Source organism: Grampus griseus (genome assembly GCF_964374135.1).
Source record: "Grampus griseus genome assembly, chromosome: 13".
Taxonomy (NCBI): domain Eukaryota; kingdom Metazoa; phylum Chordata; class Mammalia; order Artiodactyla; family Delphinidae; genus Grampus; species Grampus griseus.
This window is the reverse complement of record NC_139007.1, coordinates 61,925,017-61,944,068: the sequence shown is the minus strand read 5'-3', so window position 1 is coordinate 61,944,068 and position 19,052 is coordinate 61,925,017. Positions and strand designations below refer to the sequence as shown.

The following is a 19,052-nucleotide window of genomic DNA, read 5'->3' as shown; positions in this document are numbered from 1 at the left end:
GGGCTGATTCTACATCTGTAAACCACACTAAACTCTGTGTTATAGGCACAGAGGAGTGGTTATTAGTGTACTTTAAAAAAGAACTGCTCTGGGGGCCATTCTTTCCACACCTAAAGGGTTTCTTTTTCTTCCTTTTTAATCTGTTTTTCTATAATGAACTTTAATGCCCTGGGTAAAATGACTCTACAAGCAAAGGTATCAGCAGACGCACAGAACCTGGTGTTCTTTTTATTCTAGTGTTTGCATTCTAGCCTACCAGCACTATTACTACCCCATTGTTCACACTTTGGGAAATCATGAAGGCGTTCACTTTTTCTTTTTTTTTTTTGTGGTACGCAGGCCTCTCACTGTTGTGGCCTCTCCCGTTGTGGAGCACAGGCTCTGGACGTGCAGGCTCAGCGGCCATGGCTCACGGGCCCAGCCGCTCCGCGGCATGTGGGATCTTCCCGGACCGGGGCACGAACCCGTGTCCCCTGCATCGGCAGGCGGACTCTCAACCACTGCGCCACCAGGGAAGCCCAAGGCGTTCACTTTTATGGGCCCCTTTGTGCTTCACAGTCCCCTTCCATTATTTTCGTTGTCCTCCGCTGGCTTTCCTTTGGTCTTCCTACATTTGTTGTATTATAACAATATGCTTGAATTTCCCTAGCTGACTAACTGGTGAGCTGAATAGTTATTTTATATTTTTATTTTCCTATAAGAAAAATGAGTATTATTTCTAGCCTTTAAGTTACCTTTAAAATGTCCACTTAGAAAACTGTGCTATAGTAAAGATCTAGTCATAGAGCTGAAAGCATCCAATCCTAGTTTTTCCTTCCATCAGTGAACTAGGAAATTGCAATCCTGCATGCTGGCTGTCAATTAGCATTATCTCCATTTGTTTTAGATCCAGACAGGAGGTCAGTTTCCACCATGAATCTTTCGAAACATGTTGATCCCGTCATTAGCAAGCGGCTCTCCTCTTCATCTGCAACTTTACTAAATTCTCCAGATAGAGGTACAGTCAAAAGGAAAACAAAAAAAGTGTTCTGTTATTTCCTTAATGCTTTTTTTTTCTGGATGTTTACAGATAAAAGTAAGCATCTGAAGTTGCTTTCCCTACGTTTCTTAAATAGGAAGAAAAAAACTTCAGAGTAAAAAAGCAATAAACGTCTGAGCAGCATTTTCCTTGCGACAAGAACGGTTCTCATTTTAGAACTTGGCTGAATGATTGCATTTAGCAGTGATGAAAGCGGTGCTTCTCTCAAGTTTTTAGTACATGCGTTTACAGCTCCAGAAATCACCCACTTATCCACCAACATGCAAATAATCTTTGTTATGAACATTTATTTCACTTCAATCAGATTGTCTTTGACTTTTCATCTGTACTTGGGGAATTCCAGGCTTTAACTTTCTAAAAGACCTTTTTAAATGATTCGTGTTGATAGATTTCATTTTGCTAATTTATTTCTCCTTTAACCAAACCTTTCTTACTGCATTTCTTGTGTGTGCGTGACTGGTTTTCTGGTGTCCATTCATTTAAAGGGATTTGGCCTAACTTCAAGAACATCATTATTTAAGCCTCCTAAAAATTTCAATATTCATAGTCCTCCAATTAACATTTTATTTGAATTTTGAGTTTTGTTCATCCCATGGATTTACAGTACATGAATGTTGAGTTACTTATGAAATGAAAGTTTTATTTTACATATTTACGTATCATAGAATGAAAAATCGAGCTTTTAAGATAAGCTACTTGTTTTACATAACTAAAATGATTTTAAATTAAAAAAACCAAAGAATTATTGTGCAATATAAAAACACATACTCTTTGAAAGTAACAAACTGTGGTGACTTTGAGTGCTTTATTAAGAAACTGATTGGTTTTGAAGTGTTTGTAGTCTTTAAAAAGAATGTAATGTGTGCATGTTCTATATGTGTGTATGTGTATTTGTATATTTTGTATTGTATAAAAGTTATGGTGTCATTGTTATGTACAATATAATGCGTTGATGTTATAATTAATCTCTTAAAGCAGTAAATGAATCAACTGCCTATTCTTGCCTTTTAACCTAAATCATTTTTTTTAACCTAGTTTGCCTAAATCGTTGATATTAGACATGTAGTCAAATTAATGGCCTTTTATATGTTAGAGAAAAGTATTATGAATTGAAGTTCCTTTCATAAGTAGCCTTTATTTTCAAACCAATTCCCTTAAAATAACGTAAAATATAGCATGCTGTTCTTAACAGTTGTGTATTCATCTTTTCTTTGGGATTGGTCACTTAGCACTTGAATTTTATATTTTTGTGAACGTGGGTCTAAGACAAACTGTAACTGGGACTCACGGCAGTTTTCAGTTAAACCTTGGCTTATTGCCTCCTACAATCCCGTAGCCAAAACTGGGACAAGGTTGGGGGTAGGCAGATGGGCAATAAACCGAACAGAGTACTGTCCACACTTCTGTGGATTGACAGTGCTGTGTCAACTAGAAATAAGATGTTTTGTAGACTCTGCATGACAATATCTGATTGAATATCCTTAAGTAATTGGATCTTAGAACTGGGAAAAATTTGTTGGTTGGCTCATCTACTTCAGTTGGGATAATAGAGTCCCTAAGAGGTGAAGGGCCTGACTTCAAATCCTACAAGTTAATCGCTGGAGAAGAGGGACTAGAACAGAGATCACCAGCTCCCAACCCGTGTTGCTGCTGTGCTGCATTTGTAGTTCTCTCCTTCATGGATGTCCTTCCTTACATCAGTCCTGACTCCATGCACTCTTCCTTTGGGTGAGGTTAAGGGCCAGGGGCAGTTCAATAAGCGGTTCATAGCTGGGGCCAGGAAATTGCCCCTTGAATTATGGTGCAGGCCTATAAAACCCAGGGCTAAGCTGGACTAAAAGGATAAGGGGGAGAGCACTAAATTTACGGGTTCCATGTCTCCTCCCCCCTTATCAAAAGAACTGTGAACCAGTTCTGGTCTAACTGACGAGGTCAGCCTGGAAGAAAGATCCGCTTCATCCAGGGGCTCCCGTGTGGTCCAGGAAGCGATTTTTTTTTTTTTTAAGTTAGGCAGAACCTAGCACAGTGAGAGGGCTCTGTCTTTTAATGAGAATAGAAATCTTCTGCATTTGAACTTCTCTAATTTAGAGATTTAAGTAATTTCGTTAGTATAATTTCTTTTCTGCTATCTATTTTTTAAATTCGATTATGCTTTATTATCAAAGTAGAGAGCATGCTTATCAAATGATTAGAGGCTTTTACAGCCTGATCATAGAGAGTGTACACCATTACTAGATTGTCTGAGCTTTCTCAGCCCTACAGCACAGGCCTTAAAGCTGATATTAAACTGAAGCTCTGATACTATTGAAGTTGACATTCAGCTGGAATGCTCTGCTGGTTATTCAAAATGCTGGAATATTTCCATACCAGTTGGTAAATATCCACTTCCCCGAGCTGTGCTTCCCCAGGCCCTACAGAGTGTTATCTACTAGCTCTACTAGGAGAGCTCTACTGGTGCCTTGCCCCACCAGTTTTTAAATATTTTGATCATCACACCTGAATATAGTGTCACATAAACTGGTAAAATGCCCGAGTTAAAGGAAACCCCTGATTACCAAAGATTTCTGTAATCGCTGCAACAGAGAGAATATTGCATTAATTTGCAATATTAAAATAAATTTTAATTTGCATTAAAAATGTGTATTGCATATTATCTTAAGCTTCCTGCTTAACCAGCTTTTTTCTCAAGGAAGAAGAATAGGGCGTTTGAAAAAAGTAAGAAGGAAATTGGCTACTCTTTGCTGAAAATTAGTTCATACATTTTTTTCCCCAGAATCTAGATTAGAGGACATGGTGGAGGACCTAAAGCTGAATCCTGCCCGCATGTTCTGTTTGACCGGAGCAGGGGTTTTTTGTTCCTGTTTTAGATCTAATTAATTGCCATCATATTTAAAAATGTAAGATTTCATATGACATTTAGGTCAGGATGTGGCAACACTTGCCTGATTTCTGCATGGCACCCGTCATCTGGGACTGAACAGTGACTTCCTGCTTGTGAAGGAACAGGGCAGCACAAATATCTCTAATGTTTGATTGTGTCCTTGGACCAGATGGTCTTTTATGGGAATTGTCAATATCTCATTTTAAGTGCTTAAGTAGGATCAATACTATAGTTGTTTCATGAGAATTAATACCTTTCCTTCGGGAGCTTATCATCTCACAATTAGGCCTCTCTAGGTTAAAAAAAAACAATAAAGTAACTCTCCTGTACTAACCTTTACTAAAAAGTTATGGAAGAGATCTGTTTCTCTCTTGCTCAGAGCATAGTTATGAATGTGATAGATGTGGAAACGTTTCTCCTCGCAAAATCTTTCATTCACAGTTTCGAAGCTATAAAACAAATCTCTGTGGATTTGCTTTAAACACCAGTCAAAGAGAGTGTTTAATGATCTTCATTTGAGGCAGATTCTTTGGTTGATGCCTTAAAGACCAACAGAAATAAAGTAATTGAGCTTCTCAATCAAGGGGAAAAAAAGACACGGCTTTTCATTGATAAACCATCTCTACAGTTCTAAGCCAGTTATCCTACAGAGTTTATCTAAGAAAAGGAAACATTCACCTCTTCTTCCCTTCATCATCTACTGAAAATACAATTCTAGTGAAGATTTTAATTTAATCCTAATCACTTTTCCCACTGATTTAATTCTCTGAATGTATTCTAATTTTAGGTTAGACTATATTCTGCTGTTGTTACACATACACACACACACTGCCATACTACAGTTCATAATAGCACTTATCCTACTGTGCATTCTACTAACTGTGTAACTATTACAATAGTTTTTATAACAGATCTTTTTATTTGTCAGCAGATTGATTTTAACCATGAAGACTCTCCCAATAAACAGAAATTCGAATAAAGAATTCACTAGTTCTTAAATTCACCAGCACCTTGATCAAAATAGCTACTCTTTTGAAATAAAGTCCGATAATTAACGTACTTATTGGAGGTTGGTACTTCCTTTCAAATAGGAGCGGATATTTTCTACAACAGCCTTTAACATCGGATGGCTTCTATTAACTAAAACTAATTTCCTAGAATTCAGAAGTCATTTCTTTAAAATATAACATATATAAAAATTTATTATAAGGACAGTTGCTCCGGAGACCAGAGGACTTGCACCTGCTGTTTATGGTGCAGAACAGAAGTGGCCTTGTCAGGTTTAGACAGTTTGAAAGACTTTTATAAGCGACTTGGAAGTGTATTCTAAAATAGAGATACAGTCCTCCCTCAGTATCCGCAGAGGGTTGGTTCCAGGAGCCGCCGCAGATACCCAAGTCCTCAGATGCTGAAGCTCCATAGTGAGCCCTCCGCATCTGCCGGTTCTGCATCCATGGACACCGAGGGCCAACTGTATATTTACTGGGAAATATAAAATGTGGAAAAATCCACGTATAAGTGGACGTGCGCAGTTCAAACCTGTATTGTTCAAGGGTCAAGTGTATATGATCACTTTATTTTAGTGATATTTGTAGGATTTTACGAGCTTCTTTCCTGATATCTTTGGAAAGTAGCTTCTATATTTTCATGGACCATCGCTGGAAGCTAACAGTATAAGCAAAGTAATTAATTTATAATTAGCATGCATTTCCTAACGGTGGTCTTGCGAAGCCCCAGTACAATTTGGGACTCCACTTCATTGCATCATTTTAAATTTATTTTCTTGACTCTTCACACACCCACTAGTAATTTCTGACATTATGATTATATTGAATTTTGGCTTTTCTATCGTAATTTTATCTTCAGCTTTACCCTTATCCTCCATCAGAATTTTTATGCTTTTGCCAAACCAGGGACCTGAAAGAACTTGCTTGCTAAATGGGAAAGTCAAAAGAAAAACTTACATAGAACGTTGCATGAGTCCTCTTTCACTTTATTATATCTAATTTCCTCCAGTTGCCCAAGTAGCAATTCATGGAGATGTAGCAAAATGTAATGGAGACCTTTTCTCTATCCACATATTTCCAGTCTTGCATGAAGCTTCGACTTTGTTGAAGTTGACATTCAGGGTACTTAGGACGCCTTTTGGCTGAGGTGTGTGCTGTCTGCTCACCGCCCATCCTGATGAGGCAGATGGGTTCAACAGACTCAGAGATACATGCCAAACCTGCTGGAAATGGTTCTTCTGTTTTGTTACCTGTTGGATCCATAGGAGGGTGGTTAGCAAAATCTGTGTCCATAAAACTAATACAGAACCTGCCACAAACTTAACCTCTTGAAGAGAGGCACCTTATGGAATAGCTGCTCCTTTGAGCAGAGTCCCTCCTGCCCTGACTCTCCACCAGCTTCCTCCCCGGACAGCCTGGTCTCTGTCGAGGTCTCTCGCGAAGGCCCGGCGTGTGGGAGCGATAGGGGTGATGCCTTGCACCCCCTCGCCCCTGGAAAGAATGCTTCTAACATCTCACTTATGTGGTGACGTTTAGCTCGCCGCCTGCAGCTCAGCCCATGGGAGAGCAGCGTGGTTAACAGATTGCTGACGCCCACACATTCGTTCCTGGCCAGAAGTAAAAGCACAGCTGCCTTGTCTGGAGATACAGGTAAAACTGTCAAGGTGCAACTTTCTCCGTGAGGTAAAGTCCTCCTTTAGAAGCGTCTCTAAGCCACCCATTTTCATCTAATCCCATCTCAATTTTTCCCATCGCGTGCTTCTCCTCCTCCTGGTGGAATGGCGTTGGAAATGTGTCTGTTGGTGTTGGTTTCATGCCCCTGGTATCGTTTCCTCTGAGCATCCGTCTTAGCATCTTATCTGGACACCAGATGCCGGGCAGGTAAAGGATGCCCCTCCCTGTGATCAGATGGCTTCAGAGGCTTCTGTCTGTTCATAATGTTACCAGAAAATCCTATCCCTTACCCACCTTTCTTCCCCTGCATCTGAGCGGATGATCAAAGGTAGAAATAATTTAATATCTAATACTAATTTGTGGGCCTGGGGATAAACTCAAAGCACAAGCCGATTTAAGCGTAGCGTTTCATAATGTAGCTGTGGACTAGTCACGTATCCTCCCTGGGCTAGTCTTTTATCTGTAATTGAGGAATGGTACCCTTTCAAAACTCTATAAAGAGTTGTGGAGAAGGCTAATTACAGCGTTCTTATTTGTTACATACTTTGAAAATATGTAAAATGTGCCAAGTACTAGTTATTATAATTAGTTATAACTCCTCTACTTTTTTGAAATATAAAACACCCCTGAATGAGGCAATTAGTTTAATGAGAAGTTCGTATAGAGTCTACATCTGGCTGGAGAGAAAGATACCTATTAGGCTTTTGGCAGTGTCTCTCTCCTGGTGAGTTGATTTTGACTTTCCCAAATATCTTTGGGCACAATTGGTGTATCTATGTAACCAGCCCTCATGTTTGGCACATGAGAAATTGCACAGCCTCTTCATAAAGCTCCCTTTAAAAAAGGCTTTGCCTCTGCAAGCCACTTCATGTTCACTAGCCCTCTTTTTTAATAATAATTCTTGGTTGTTTTATGATATCTTTCATCTGTGGTGTCCAATGAGCTAGTATCAACCCTTATTCTCATAGTACCCCTGGGAGGCAGTCAAGAAAGCAAGTGCAGGCATTCCCACCACCTGCCTGTGGAAAACAAGAGATTGACAATAAGTGAGTTATACCAGAGGCACTTAGAAAATTGGTGGACTAGGTCTTAAACGTGCTTCTATCCTCGGCACCCTCGTGATGCTCTCTGTACCATTGTGCGTTCAACTAGCTGGACCACAGTGATCTGTGTTTTCTATAAAGTAACTCTCCTGTCAACTGTCACATTGCATCTGAGAATTTTCTGAAGGAAAAAACTACAGTTTATTTCAAGATACTTTATTTTTATGTCCATTTTGTCATACTTTCATATAAGTCAGGAAAGCTGTTCTTTATGTCCAGCTAATTGAAAAACCTTTAAAACTGCTTTTCAGTCCTAATTCATCGGATCTAAATAGTTTATGGTTCTCATGCTTCTGAACCTCCACATTGTATGTTGTTTCATACTAAAGGACTGCCTCACAGCTAAAAAATTGTCTTTCTTTGCTATTTCTGTCATCACTAACTTTTGTCAATTCTTTCACTCTTCCTCTAGTCTCTTCCAACACCATTTCCTCATTTTCCACCCATTCGACTTGCCCAGCTTCCCACCTTCCTTGGCGCTCAACCAAGGTGCTTTTTAATCTGCTAACTGGCTCTTCTTTACTTTGCAACTTTTCCATTCTCCTCTTCACAAATTGATACATTTTTGTAATGTATTTTAGTGTGAAGCAATGCATACATAGCCTTTACTTGAGTTGCCTGTTTTATTAATACATTCCTTAGATCATTGTTACCTATTATTGCATTGATAACAGCTTATATTTAATGAACCAAAACTGTTGTGTTTAGAAATTTCCATTTGAAATTATTCATGTAAACGTCTCTTACACTTATCTCCTCAAAAACATTTTTCCCATCACTTTTATTTTTCCATCTGGTCTCCTTGATTATTTTTTCTCGTCTTCCCATTTTAGTGTCGTCCCTTGAGTTCACCTCATATCCAGTTGCCATTGGCGAGAGGGTGACCTACATCCAGAGCCAGGGTTACAGTAGCAAATCAAAACAGCCATCCTTACTCCTAGGGTGTTTGGTGATTGCAAATTCCCAGAACAAGTAATAAGAGCAGTTGAAAATTGGAAATCAGAGTCTCATATGTTTCATTGTGACCACTGCTTTGGGTTGATTTTTTTCTTGCCCATTTTAAAAAATACATTCATGATACATGTGATTATTAGAACTCAGGATTAAATGAGTTAACACATGTAAAATGTTTCGAATAGTACCTGCACATAGTAGGCACTCAATAAATGTTGTTATTATTCTACTATGTAATTATTCTCTCTGCTGCACTCCAACCACTTGAACTGCATTATCTTTTCTCTGCAGCCATTATTTCACATAGAAAATCCTGAATACGTTAAATTAATGCACACTTGCTACCAATAGTAGAAAGAAATAACGGATATTGTGGAAGGATTTCTCAAAGACATTTCCATAAAAGAAATGTTTAACAAAACTACTTCGGGTTATGGAGGGCACTCTAGGAGGGAAAAGAAAACAACCATCATATATTGCTCTCCCTATTTCTTCAGAAGGGCAAGATTATTAGAATAATTGATTTAAAGGTTTCAGGGTTTTCAGTAGTTGCTGTTAAGAACAGCGATGAATTCCATGAAATGTAGTATCCTTAGAATTAGCCAGACGATGTTTCTTGAAGAATTAAATTTGAGGATTTTTGTTTGGACTACATTAGGTAGGTTTAAGGATATTTTTTTTCCTTTCCTTCACATTGACTCAGCACTATAATAAAGAATGAACCAGAGGCATGATGAGCTTGGTTATGTCCACGGTGGGCTCAGGAAATGCTCCAAGGAAGTGCTCCACAGATACCCCTGAAATTATTACTTTCCACTAGAGGGAAAAAAATCATCTTTCTGTGCTTCATTCCTTTCTCAGTGTCAGACCCATGGCCTCAGAGCAGGGCTGTCATCTAGGGTTTCTTGATCCTTGAGCAGTTAATGGCCTCTGGCTGTGCCCTGGGCTGTGTGTGCCTCTCTTGGTCATTAATCCCACAGAAGTGCCTTGTGCCAGGATGTTCTTCTTTAAAGGCATTTGATTGGCTTGGAAGAGGTTTGCATTAATGAGCTCTTTCTTTGTCTGGGAAGGGCAACTGCTTTGTTGTGGCACTTGAGAAAAGGTTGTTTTCCAACAGTTTTCCCTGTGATCACGATAAGCCAGATGAGGAGAGGGTCTCCTTCTTCACAACACAAAGGAAACTTCCTTCACGATTAAGGTCTGAGGCAAAGCTTTATGTCAGTTTGGAAGTAAGACATATACCTTTTAAGGAGAACTGAAGGAATGCAAGGTGTTTCAGCTTATCCAAGAAATAAGGGTTCTGTTTTCAGATGATGGGAGAAGAGAGTGCAGTTTCCAGTCGATTCACCACCTTGACCATGCAGTGATAACCAGAAGATACTGCAAGGCATTTAATGAAAGAGAACAGGAATACAGATGCAATCTGATGGACTTTCTGTCTGTAGACTAAACCAAAAAAGCACTTAAATATTTTTAACTATAATTCTGAAATTGAGATTACCTTGAATTTGTCCTGTTAACTTTTGAGTTTTTAATTTATTAATACTGTTATATTCAGTTGACCTAACAGTCTCTTTAAAGGGTTGCTACTACAATGGCTAGGGTCGGGTAAAGTCATTTTATAACATGGTCCGAATACATAGTATTCCCCTCAGTAGTCATGTTTAATTGTCTTATTTTTTGCTGGAAAACAAGATTTCCGGATGAGATCTGAAAATGAACCTTGGAACATTAGTACCCACATGTTTGATACCTACGCAGTGTTCTGTGAATTTCTTTAAACCCACTGTTACTCAGAATCACTTGATTAATGATAATGTTCCTTTGAAGGTGAATGGTCAGAAGCTACGTGGTTTTCAAAAAAAAATTTCTATCTTGAGTAAAACTGCAACAGCTGTTCGTGATTCAACTTTATTTTTGGCAATTCTAACATATTTATGTTCCCTTCACCGTTTTAAATGATGACATCCCATTTCCCCATACGTTCTGCTGCTTGTTATGAACCATCAAATGCCTTGGCTTTTGGGGAAAACCCAGAAGCGTGCATTTGATTTGCCTTTAAGTAGATAAAACACTTACAGAATTTTTTTTTCTGGAAATTATTAGTTATTCTTGTAACAAGTCTTAATACCTGATAAGACTTGGTCATTTAACATCTTAAAATTTCAGTTGCTTTTTTTCCCCAGTGGTTGTTGAATTTTACTCCCAAAATAGTTGCAGTATATCTTGCTTGCCTGCTTGCTCACTTGCTGTCTTTCCACCGTTTGTTCCATCTTAAAGCTATTCGGAAAAATCTAATTATAAACAATCCTTATCTTAAAATTATCTGTCACTAATGTCGCATTTTATCAGAACCATCTGTTTATGGGACTATAAGACCATTGCTCTCTGTAATTATTGGCTTACATCTATATCTTTAATAAGTATTTAAGTAGCCAAATAGTTTCTATATTCCAGATTTTTCATTTGGACATGCCCTCCTTTTGGACACACTGTAAACTAATAGGACCTTGAGGAGAGTTGAGTATGATGGTCTGGACACCTTTAGGTAATAACATCTTCTCCCTACTTTTCTCTCTATCTCCGCTTTGCTACTTTTCCTGATCCTGCTTTTGGCTTTCCTTCAACTGCTCCTCTGGCACTCTTGCGTGTAAAACAATCACCTGCACCCTAGTTACCCCCATGTGTCCTCGTTCAGCATCTTGCAGCCCCATCAACATCATGCCCTACAAAGCCGCACACTCTAGAAATCCGATGGAGCGACCAAAATTCTTTGTAACGCCACCGGAGGGCTCCGCGCGAAGGAGGACTGTTCACGGCGCAGCGGTGAGTAGCTGTTGGGAGCAGCCTGGCGAGTCTGCACTGTTTCTGTGCGTAGTGGACACCGCCTCGAGGTGCAGTGAGGATGTAAGCCAGGCGATGGTGACATCCGTCCTCCCATCCGTCCCACCAGTCTTGAATCTGGCTGGCTGAGTGGTGCTGTCCCCACACTTCCTCCCCACTTGGCGATTCTGCTCCCCCTTGAAAATCTGAATTTGAAGATGAAAATTGTTCTTTGTTCAAGCATGTCTGAGTGGCTGAACTGCCATATGGGTGCCTCCACACGAATAAGTGCAATGCCAACATACTTTATTTTTGAAAGTAAGAAAACCTTTGAAGGGGAAGTGGGCCTGGACTGCTGCCTTTGCATTTTATTCCAACCCTGTCCAGAAGCTGGCTGAACTCTAAATGTGGTTCACTAAAAAGCAAGATAAGGAATTTTTGTCTGTTTAGCTAATCCGTGTCAAGGCCCAGGTCTTAAAATATAGTGACAAAGAATAGAAAACACTAGTTATTCACTAAGTAATTCTTGAAAGGCTGTTGGGCTGTGTTACAGACTCACGTTTTGCAAGTGAAGAATATAATTTACACCTGTTGTTTCTGACAAGGTGGCTGAACTAACATTAATTTTCACGATGCTATAACTGCAATGAGGTCACTTGTATGTCTCCAAGAATCTTTCTTCTTCTTTGTTTTATTTAAACTGTGTGTTATTTGGTAGCCGCTGAAATGTATAGACATTGTTCTGTGGTCTTCGGACGTTGTACTTTAGTCTTAAAGGACTTCCCAGTCCACCAGAAGATCTCATTGCCCCTCTCTCATGGCAATAGCATGACCCATGAGAGGCTGGAACAATTTTTTTCAATCCTAGCTTCTCGGAGCAATTCAGATTTATAAAGCTGATGAACACCTGAAAGGATTTTGCTTAGACCTTTGAGGATAATTCAAGGGTTGTGACAGCTTGGTGGCTTTGCCTACAGGCAGTTTTCTTTCAGGCGCTTCAGGCTTTCAGGAGTCAAGGTTTAATTCATGATTGAATCAGACCTCCAGCCCTTCAAGCCAGAAGTGAAACTACCTTTGATGTCTGGGAAGTCTTCCATCATTAGCACTTTGGTGCCTCAGAGATCCTAGCTGTGGACGAGTAGCAATAGTTAAGCAGAACAGTTTTGGCCCCAAATGTTGGATACTTATTGGGTAGAGAAAAGCGTGTACCAAAGAAAAAGATACCTTGTTACGGATAAAAACAAAAATGAACACTCCAGGAGGAAAGGAGAGAGCTGATCCTTGGCCAACAGATTAAATGAGAGGGATTTGTCATCATACGATCCAAAACCTATATTTTCTCACCGGTTTTGTTTTTGTCTTTTTAGTGCCTTCTTTCTGTATTTGATCTATTGGCTGCCTTTTCACTTCTTTGCAATTAAATATTTAGGCAAATACCTACTGCCAGAAAACGACTCACAAATCATTTATACTCCAGAGCTGCACTGTGGAATTCAGCTGAGCACTTGAAAATGTGGCAAATGAGACTTGACGGATCAAATTTGAAATTTAATTTTCTTTTAAGCAACTTTTAATCGTGACAAAAAACATACAACAAAATCTACCATCTTAACTGTTTTTAAATGTGCAGTTCAGTAGTATTAAGTGTATTCACATTGTCGTGCAACCAATCTCTAGAACTTTTTAAATCTTGCAAAACTGAAACTATACCCACTAAACAACAACCTTCCATCCTCCTCCCCCAGCTCCTGGCAACCACCATTTTACTTTCTGTTCCTATGAATTTGACTACACTAGATACCTCATACAAATGAAATCATACAGTATTTGTCTTTTTTTTTTTTTTTTTTTTTGCAGTACGCAGGCCTCTCACTGTTGTGGCCTCTCCCGTTGCGGAGCACAGGCTCTGGATGCGCAGGCTCAGAGGCCATGGCTCACGGGCCCAGCCGCTCCGCGGCATGTGGGATCTTCCCGGACCAGGGCACGAACCCATGTCCCCTGCATCGGCAGGCGGACTCTCAGCCACTGTGCCACCAGAGAAGCCCAGTATTTGTCTTTTTGTGACTGGCTTATTTCACTTAGCATAATGTCCTTAAGGTCTGTCCTTCCACGTTGTAGCATGTGACAGGATTTCTGTTCTTTTTAAGGCTAGTAACACTCCGTTGTGTGTGTGTGTCTATACATATATATTTCTGTATGTGTATATATACACACACATGTATACATGTATAGATGCACCACATTTTGTTAATCTGTTCATCTGTTGATGGACATTTGAGTTGCTTCTTCCTTTTGGCTATTGTGAATAGCACTGCTACAAACATGGGTGTGCAGATATCTCTTCAAGATGCTGCCTTCAGTTCTTTTGGATATATACCCAATTGTTGGATCTTATGGTAATTTTATTTTTAATTTTTTGAATAACTGCTATACTGTTTTCCAAAGTGACAATACCATTTTACTTACATTCCAACCAACAGGGTACAAGGTCTTCCAGTGTTTTCACATCCTCACCAATACTTGTTTTTTCATTTTGGTTTTTTTGTTTGTTTTTTAAATAGTAGCCTGATAGGTGTGAGATAATACCTCATTATGGTTTTGATTTGCATTTCTCTAATCATCAATGATGTTGAGCATCTTATAAGTTTGTTGGCCATTTGTATATCATCTTTGGAGAAATATCTAATCAAGTCCTTTGCCCGTTTTTTAATCTTATTTTTAATTTTTGTTGTTGGAGTTATTTATACATTATGGATATTAATCCCTTATCAGATATATGATTTGCAGATAGTTTCTCTCATTTTGTAGGTTGCCTTCTTACTCTGTTGATTATATCCTTTGATGCATAGGAGTTTTTAAGTTTGAAGTCCCATTTGTTTATTTTTGCTTTCATTGCATGTGCTTTTGGTGTCATATCCAAGAAATTATTACCAAATCCAGTATCATGATGCTTCCCATTTTCTTCTGGGAATTTTATAATTTGAAGTCTTACATTTAGGTCTTCAATCATTTTGAGTTCATTTTTGTATATGGTGTAAGGTAAGGGTCCAACTACATTCTTTTGCATGTGGATATCCAGTTTCCCAGCACCATTTGTTGAAAAGACTATCTTTTCCTCATTGAATGATGTTGGCACTCTTGTCAAGGATCCTTTGACCATATACACAAGGGTTTATTTCTGGATGCTGTACTCTGTTTCATTGGTCTATATGTCTGTCTTTATGCCAGTACCATACTGTTTTGATTACCATAGATTTGTAATATGTTCTGAAATCAGGGATTGTGAGACCTCCAACTTTGTTCTTCTTTTTCAAGATTGTTTATTCAGGGTCCCTTGAGGTTCCATATGAGTTTAGGATGGAGTTTTCTATTTCTGCAAAAAATGATGTTGGCTTTTGATAGGGATTGCATTGATTCTGTAGATTGTTTGGGATAGTATTGACATCTTAGTAATAACAAGTCTTCCATTCTGTGAACTTTAGATGTCTTCCCATTTATTTGTGTCTTCTTTAATCTCTTTCAGCAATGCCTTCTAGTTTTCTCTGTAGAAGTCTCCCACCTCCTTGGTTAAGTTTATTCCTAAGTATTTTATTCTTTTTTTGATGCTGTTGTAAATGGGATTGTTTTCTTAATTTCCTTTTCAATTTTATTAAATTTTAATTAATCTAGATCTAAATTCAACTGCCTGCTATTGAGTACTTGAAATATGTTTTGTGAGACTAAACTTAACATTTAATTTTAATTAATTTAGGTCTAAATTCAAATAGCCAAATGTGGCTAGTGGCTACCATTTTGGACAGTGTAGGTGCAGAACATTTCTATCATCACTGTTCTCTTGTACAGTGCTGCCTTTGAATATCTGTTTATATTGCCTCTCTTGTGGGTTATTTGTATTCTAAACCTAACTTTAGTTGTAAAACTAAAGTCTTTATCCTGCTGGTAAGTTGCCTAGACCACTGACATGGGCTTGCTGTGTGTGTTCCACCTTAGCCTTGTGGAACGTGTTAACAGGAAAGATTATTGTACAGACCACTGGCTGTTAACTCAGATCAGGATGAGAATCAGGAGCATCTTTACATGTGTGGAACTCAAATAGGTGATTGGGTCCAAGACCAGTGGAAAGATATTTAAAAGAACTAAGAGGGTAAAAGCATCTATCTACCTGCCTGGGAGGGTGTTATGTCAAATACTGAGCATTTTTCCAAACTGCTTCTCCCTGTTCCCCCTACTCCCTAAAGGTGATTAAAGGGAGGTCAGTTTTAAGAAAGAAAGAATTGGTTCAGTGGCACTTTAACAAAAAGAAGACTCTGAGGATTATACACTTTAATGTAGATTTATTCCCAGATGCCTGTCTTATCAAGACGTAGATGATGACATTAGTCCCCAAATCCTCCACACAACAAATTACCTTTCCTGACTTATTTTCCCATTCAGGTCTCTCCTTGATCTGACTTTAGCCAAATTAAAATGTTTTGAGAAAAAGAAAGAAAAGCAACTCAAGGGCTTAACCCCAACCTCCCTCGGGAAGAGGCCTGTACCTTCCACTCTGGGGACTTGATCTGCCAGAGGCATAATTGCCATCCTGTACACCTGTCAAGAGGGTTCCATATGGTGGCTGCTGCTTCTGCTACCCAAGCACTGCAGCTGTTCTCCAATAACCTGCCTCCTGCCTTCTACTACCAGAGACGGGGACAAAGGGTGGTCATGCAGCTGCAAGTGATATAGAGGTGGCACACACCCTGTGAAGCTCTTTCCTGCCTCATCCTGCATTTGTTTTATTTAGAAATTCTGGGGAGACATTGAGTATTATTTGACGCTGAGATGTTTTTCCCCCACCTATAGCCCAGTCCATCAACTAGGATGCTACTAAGAAAAATAGAAGCAGTTAGAAGAGATGCTGAAGGGAACAAAAGGGGAGGGAAGAAAGAAGGGGCATGATGTTTGAGCCAGGCAGAAAAGGAAAAAAAAGAAGGTACACGCCAGCTTATTGGCCCTGAGGCTAGGTGTTGTTCTGCCCCTTCCCTAGCACCCTCAGTCTGCTTTCCTGCAAGGATCCCACAGAGTGAAGGACTGACAGGCATCCACACAGGTCCCTCCAGCCAGCATCTGTTCCCATCCCAGAACACTGTTGGCCATGTTTCAGATACTTGGAATGAGTACTTTCTCCCTTGCCCTGTGCCTTGTCTTTTTGTTTGTTTCTGTTTGTGTTTTGGTTTGGGGGGTTTTATTGTTTGTTTGTTTGTTTGTTTGTTTTTGTCTTCGTTGACTTGAGGCTATCAGAACACTTCTGGGTTTCCTTTTGCCCATTTCTACCTAGGAAAGGTGTCACCTCTCTGGCTGAATTCCTAGTATGCAGTCGTAGGAGGGCTGGTGTTTTGGCCGGAGCTCAGAGATTTCCATTTCATCCCTAATGAGGAAGACTAAAAATAGCTGAAATTCCTCACCTTGAACCTGACTTTTCCTTCAAGGGCAAGAGGACACTAAGTGAGGAAAGACTTGTTTGTATAACACCCATATAAAGAAAAAAATGAATTAATGTCTGACATAGCAGACATGTAAATTAAAAAAATATATAAACTGAGCTATAGTGTGTTCCAGGGTTAAAAAAAAAAAAACTGCTTAAGAATTAAAAGAGATAAAGGTAGGGGGAATAAGCTGAAAGTGACCTTTATTTTGACATTTGTGTGGGCTAAACCAGACTCTGAGAAATTTTGCTCCGGGTAGTTTTAGATACAAAGTATAGGTGCTTTCTAAAAGTGTGTTTTTGTTTTGTTTTTTTACAATGTAAGTCCAGATCACACATCCAGAACCTTCTTATTAGTGTCAGATTGTGTTAATTCAATTATAATGTTCAGTTTTAACCTAATAAAGGCCTTTTGTTGGGGTGGAATGGATATACATGGCAAAGGTTGGAAATTTTCCCAAAAGCCATTCAACGGATTGCAGCTCCACTGTTGAATACTGTGAATGTGATTGTCCCGCTCATGGAAAAATCTAATTATTGTGTTCCTCTGAACTTAGGGCTATAAAAGAGAAAGGGAGAGAGAAAACTTACCCTTCCACCTCACACCCGGCATCCGAAGGGCACTATCTCCATCTCATCCCAAAGCCAGATCACCAGCTTCCTCCCGACTTTGGTAAGTGAAATGTAAGAGGCTGGCAGGGTTGTTCCATGTTGGAGAATTAAGAGCCTCTGTCCTCTGAAAAGAAACTGTTCTCTCCACACTGTTTGGCCTTCACTTGGAGAGTAATATTTTTCCTCAAAGGAAAGAAAAAAGAAACCTGGAATGAGCCTCTAAAGTGAGTACTTCTGCATTTGCCACATAAAAGACACATTCACACAGCTAAATATCTTTATTTCTCTTCCGTATTGGTGTTCCAAGACTATTACGTGGTGGAGGTATGGGGAAAGGAAGGTTCTGGCAAGCCTGTTCTCATGTGCCCCTTTCTCTTTACTTTGTTTGTTGCCCAGGCTCCCATCCAAGTCCTTTCCCCACTTGCCTGGCACCCCCAGACCAGCATCCTCCATGCCTCCTGGACCAGTCAAACCTGCCCCTGCTCAGGTCCGGCCCCCCTCGCCCGGCAACATCCGCCCCATCAAGAGAGAAGTCAGAGTGGAACCTGAGAGAAAAGACCCTGAGAAGGAACCTCAGAAAGTTGCCAATGAGCCCTCACTAAAGGGCAGGGCACTTTTGGTGAAGGTAGAAGAAGCCACAGTTGAAGAGGGGACACCTGTCGAACCAGAGGTTGCTCCTGGTAGGAATCCACTGACTCGTGGTGGAGTGTGGGTTGCTTGCTCTCTTTATTCACTCTTCCTTTTCCTCCTGCACTGCTTTGACTTAGCTTTTTCTTTCTTTCTTTTTTTCCCTTGTTGGGCACTTGAAAATTTTACTCTAAGGCTAATCTGGGGAACTTTTCTTGAATATAATTTTCCTACATACAAAGAAAGAATCATCCATCCTACAGCCTATGGTCAGAGCCACAGCATATTAATTCAGGTGTGGTTTATGAGTCCTTTCATTGGCCGAGTCCAATAATTTGACAAAATGTGGTATTCAGAGCACCTGCATCAGAATCATTTTATCATTTATCCTATTGCTGTGTAACAAATTATTCCAAAACTTTGCAGCTTAATAACAACAACAAACAGTTATTATATCACGCAGAGTCTTGGGTCAGGAATTTGGGAGCAGCTCAGCTGGGTTGTTAGAGGATGGCTCATGCACAGGGCTGTCGGCAGGTGACCTTCGTTTCATGACACATGAACCTCTCCATAGGGCTGTTGGATGTCCTCACAGTCTGTCCACTCTGCTGGCTTCCCGCAGAATGAGTGAGCTGGGGGAGAGAATCACGAGGAGCCCATAGTATCTTTTATGCCCAGTCTCAGAAGTCACACACACAGAAATCACGATTTCTTTTCTTTTTTTATTTATTCATTTATTTTTGGCTGCTTTGGGTCTTCGTTGCTGCCCACGGGCTTCCTCTAGTTGCGGTGAGCGGGGGCTACTCTTCATTGCAGCGCACGGACTTCTCATTGCAGTGGCTTCTCTTGTTGCGGAGCTCGGGCTCTA

At 39.8% G+C, this 19,052-nt stretch overlaps 1 protein-coding gene across 1 annotated transcript in view; it reads left to right on the top strand.

Moving 5' to 3' along the window:
* MAP7 (microtubule associated protein 7) overlaps window positions 1-19,052 on the top strand; it is a gene marked incomplete at its 5' end in the record, with an annotated part of 163,003 nt that overhangs the window by 130,105 nt on the left and 13,846 nt on the right. Inside the window, 5 exons of the mRNA XM_082668805.1 lie at window positions 887-997; window positions 6,464-6,577; window positions 11,357-11,484; window positions 17,503-17,618; window positions 17,954-18,258. Of these exons, the coding sequence (XP_082524931.1) occupies window positions 887-997; window positions 6,464-6,577; window positions 11,357-11,484; window positions 17,503-17,618; window positions 17,954-18,258 (774 nt within the window). The remainder of the gene's footprint in view (window positions 1-886; window positions 998-6,463; window positions 6,578-11,356; window positions 11,485-17,502; window positions 17,619-17,953; window positions 18,259-19,052) is intronic.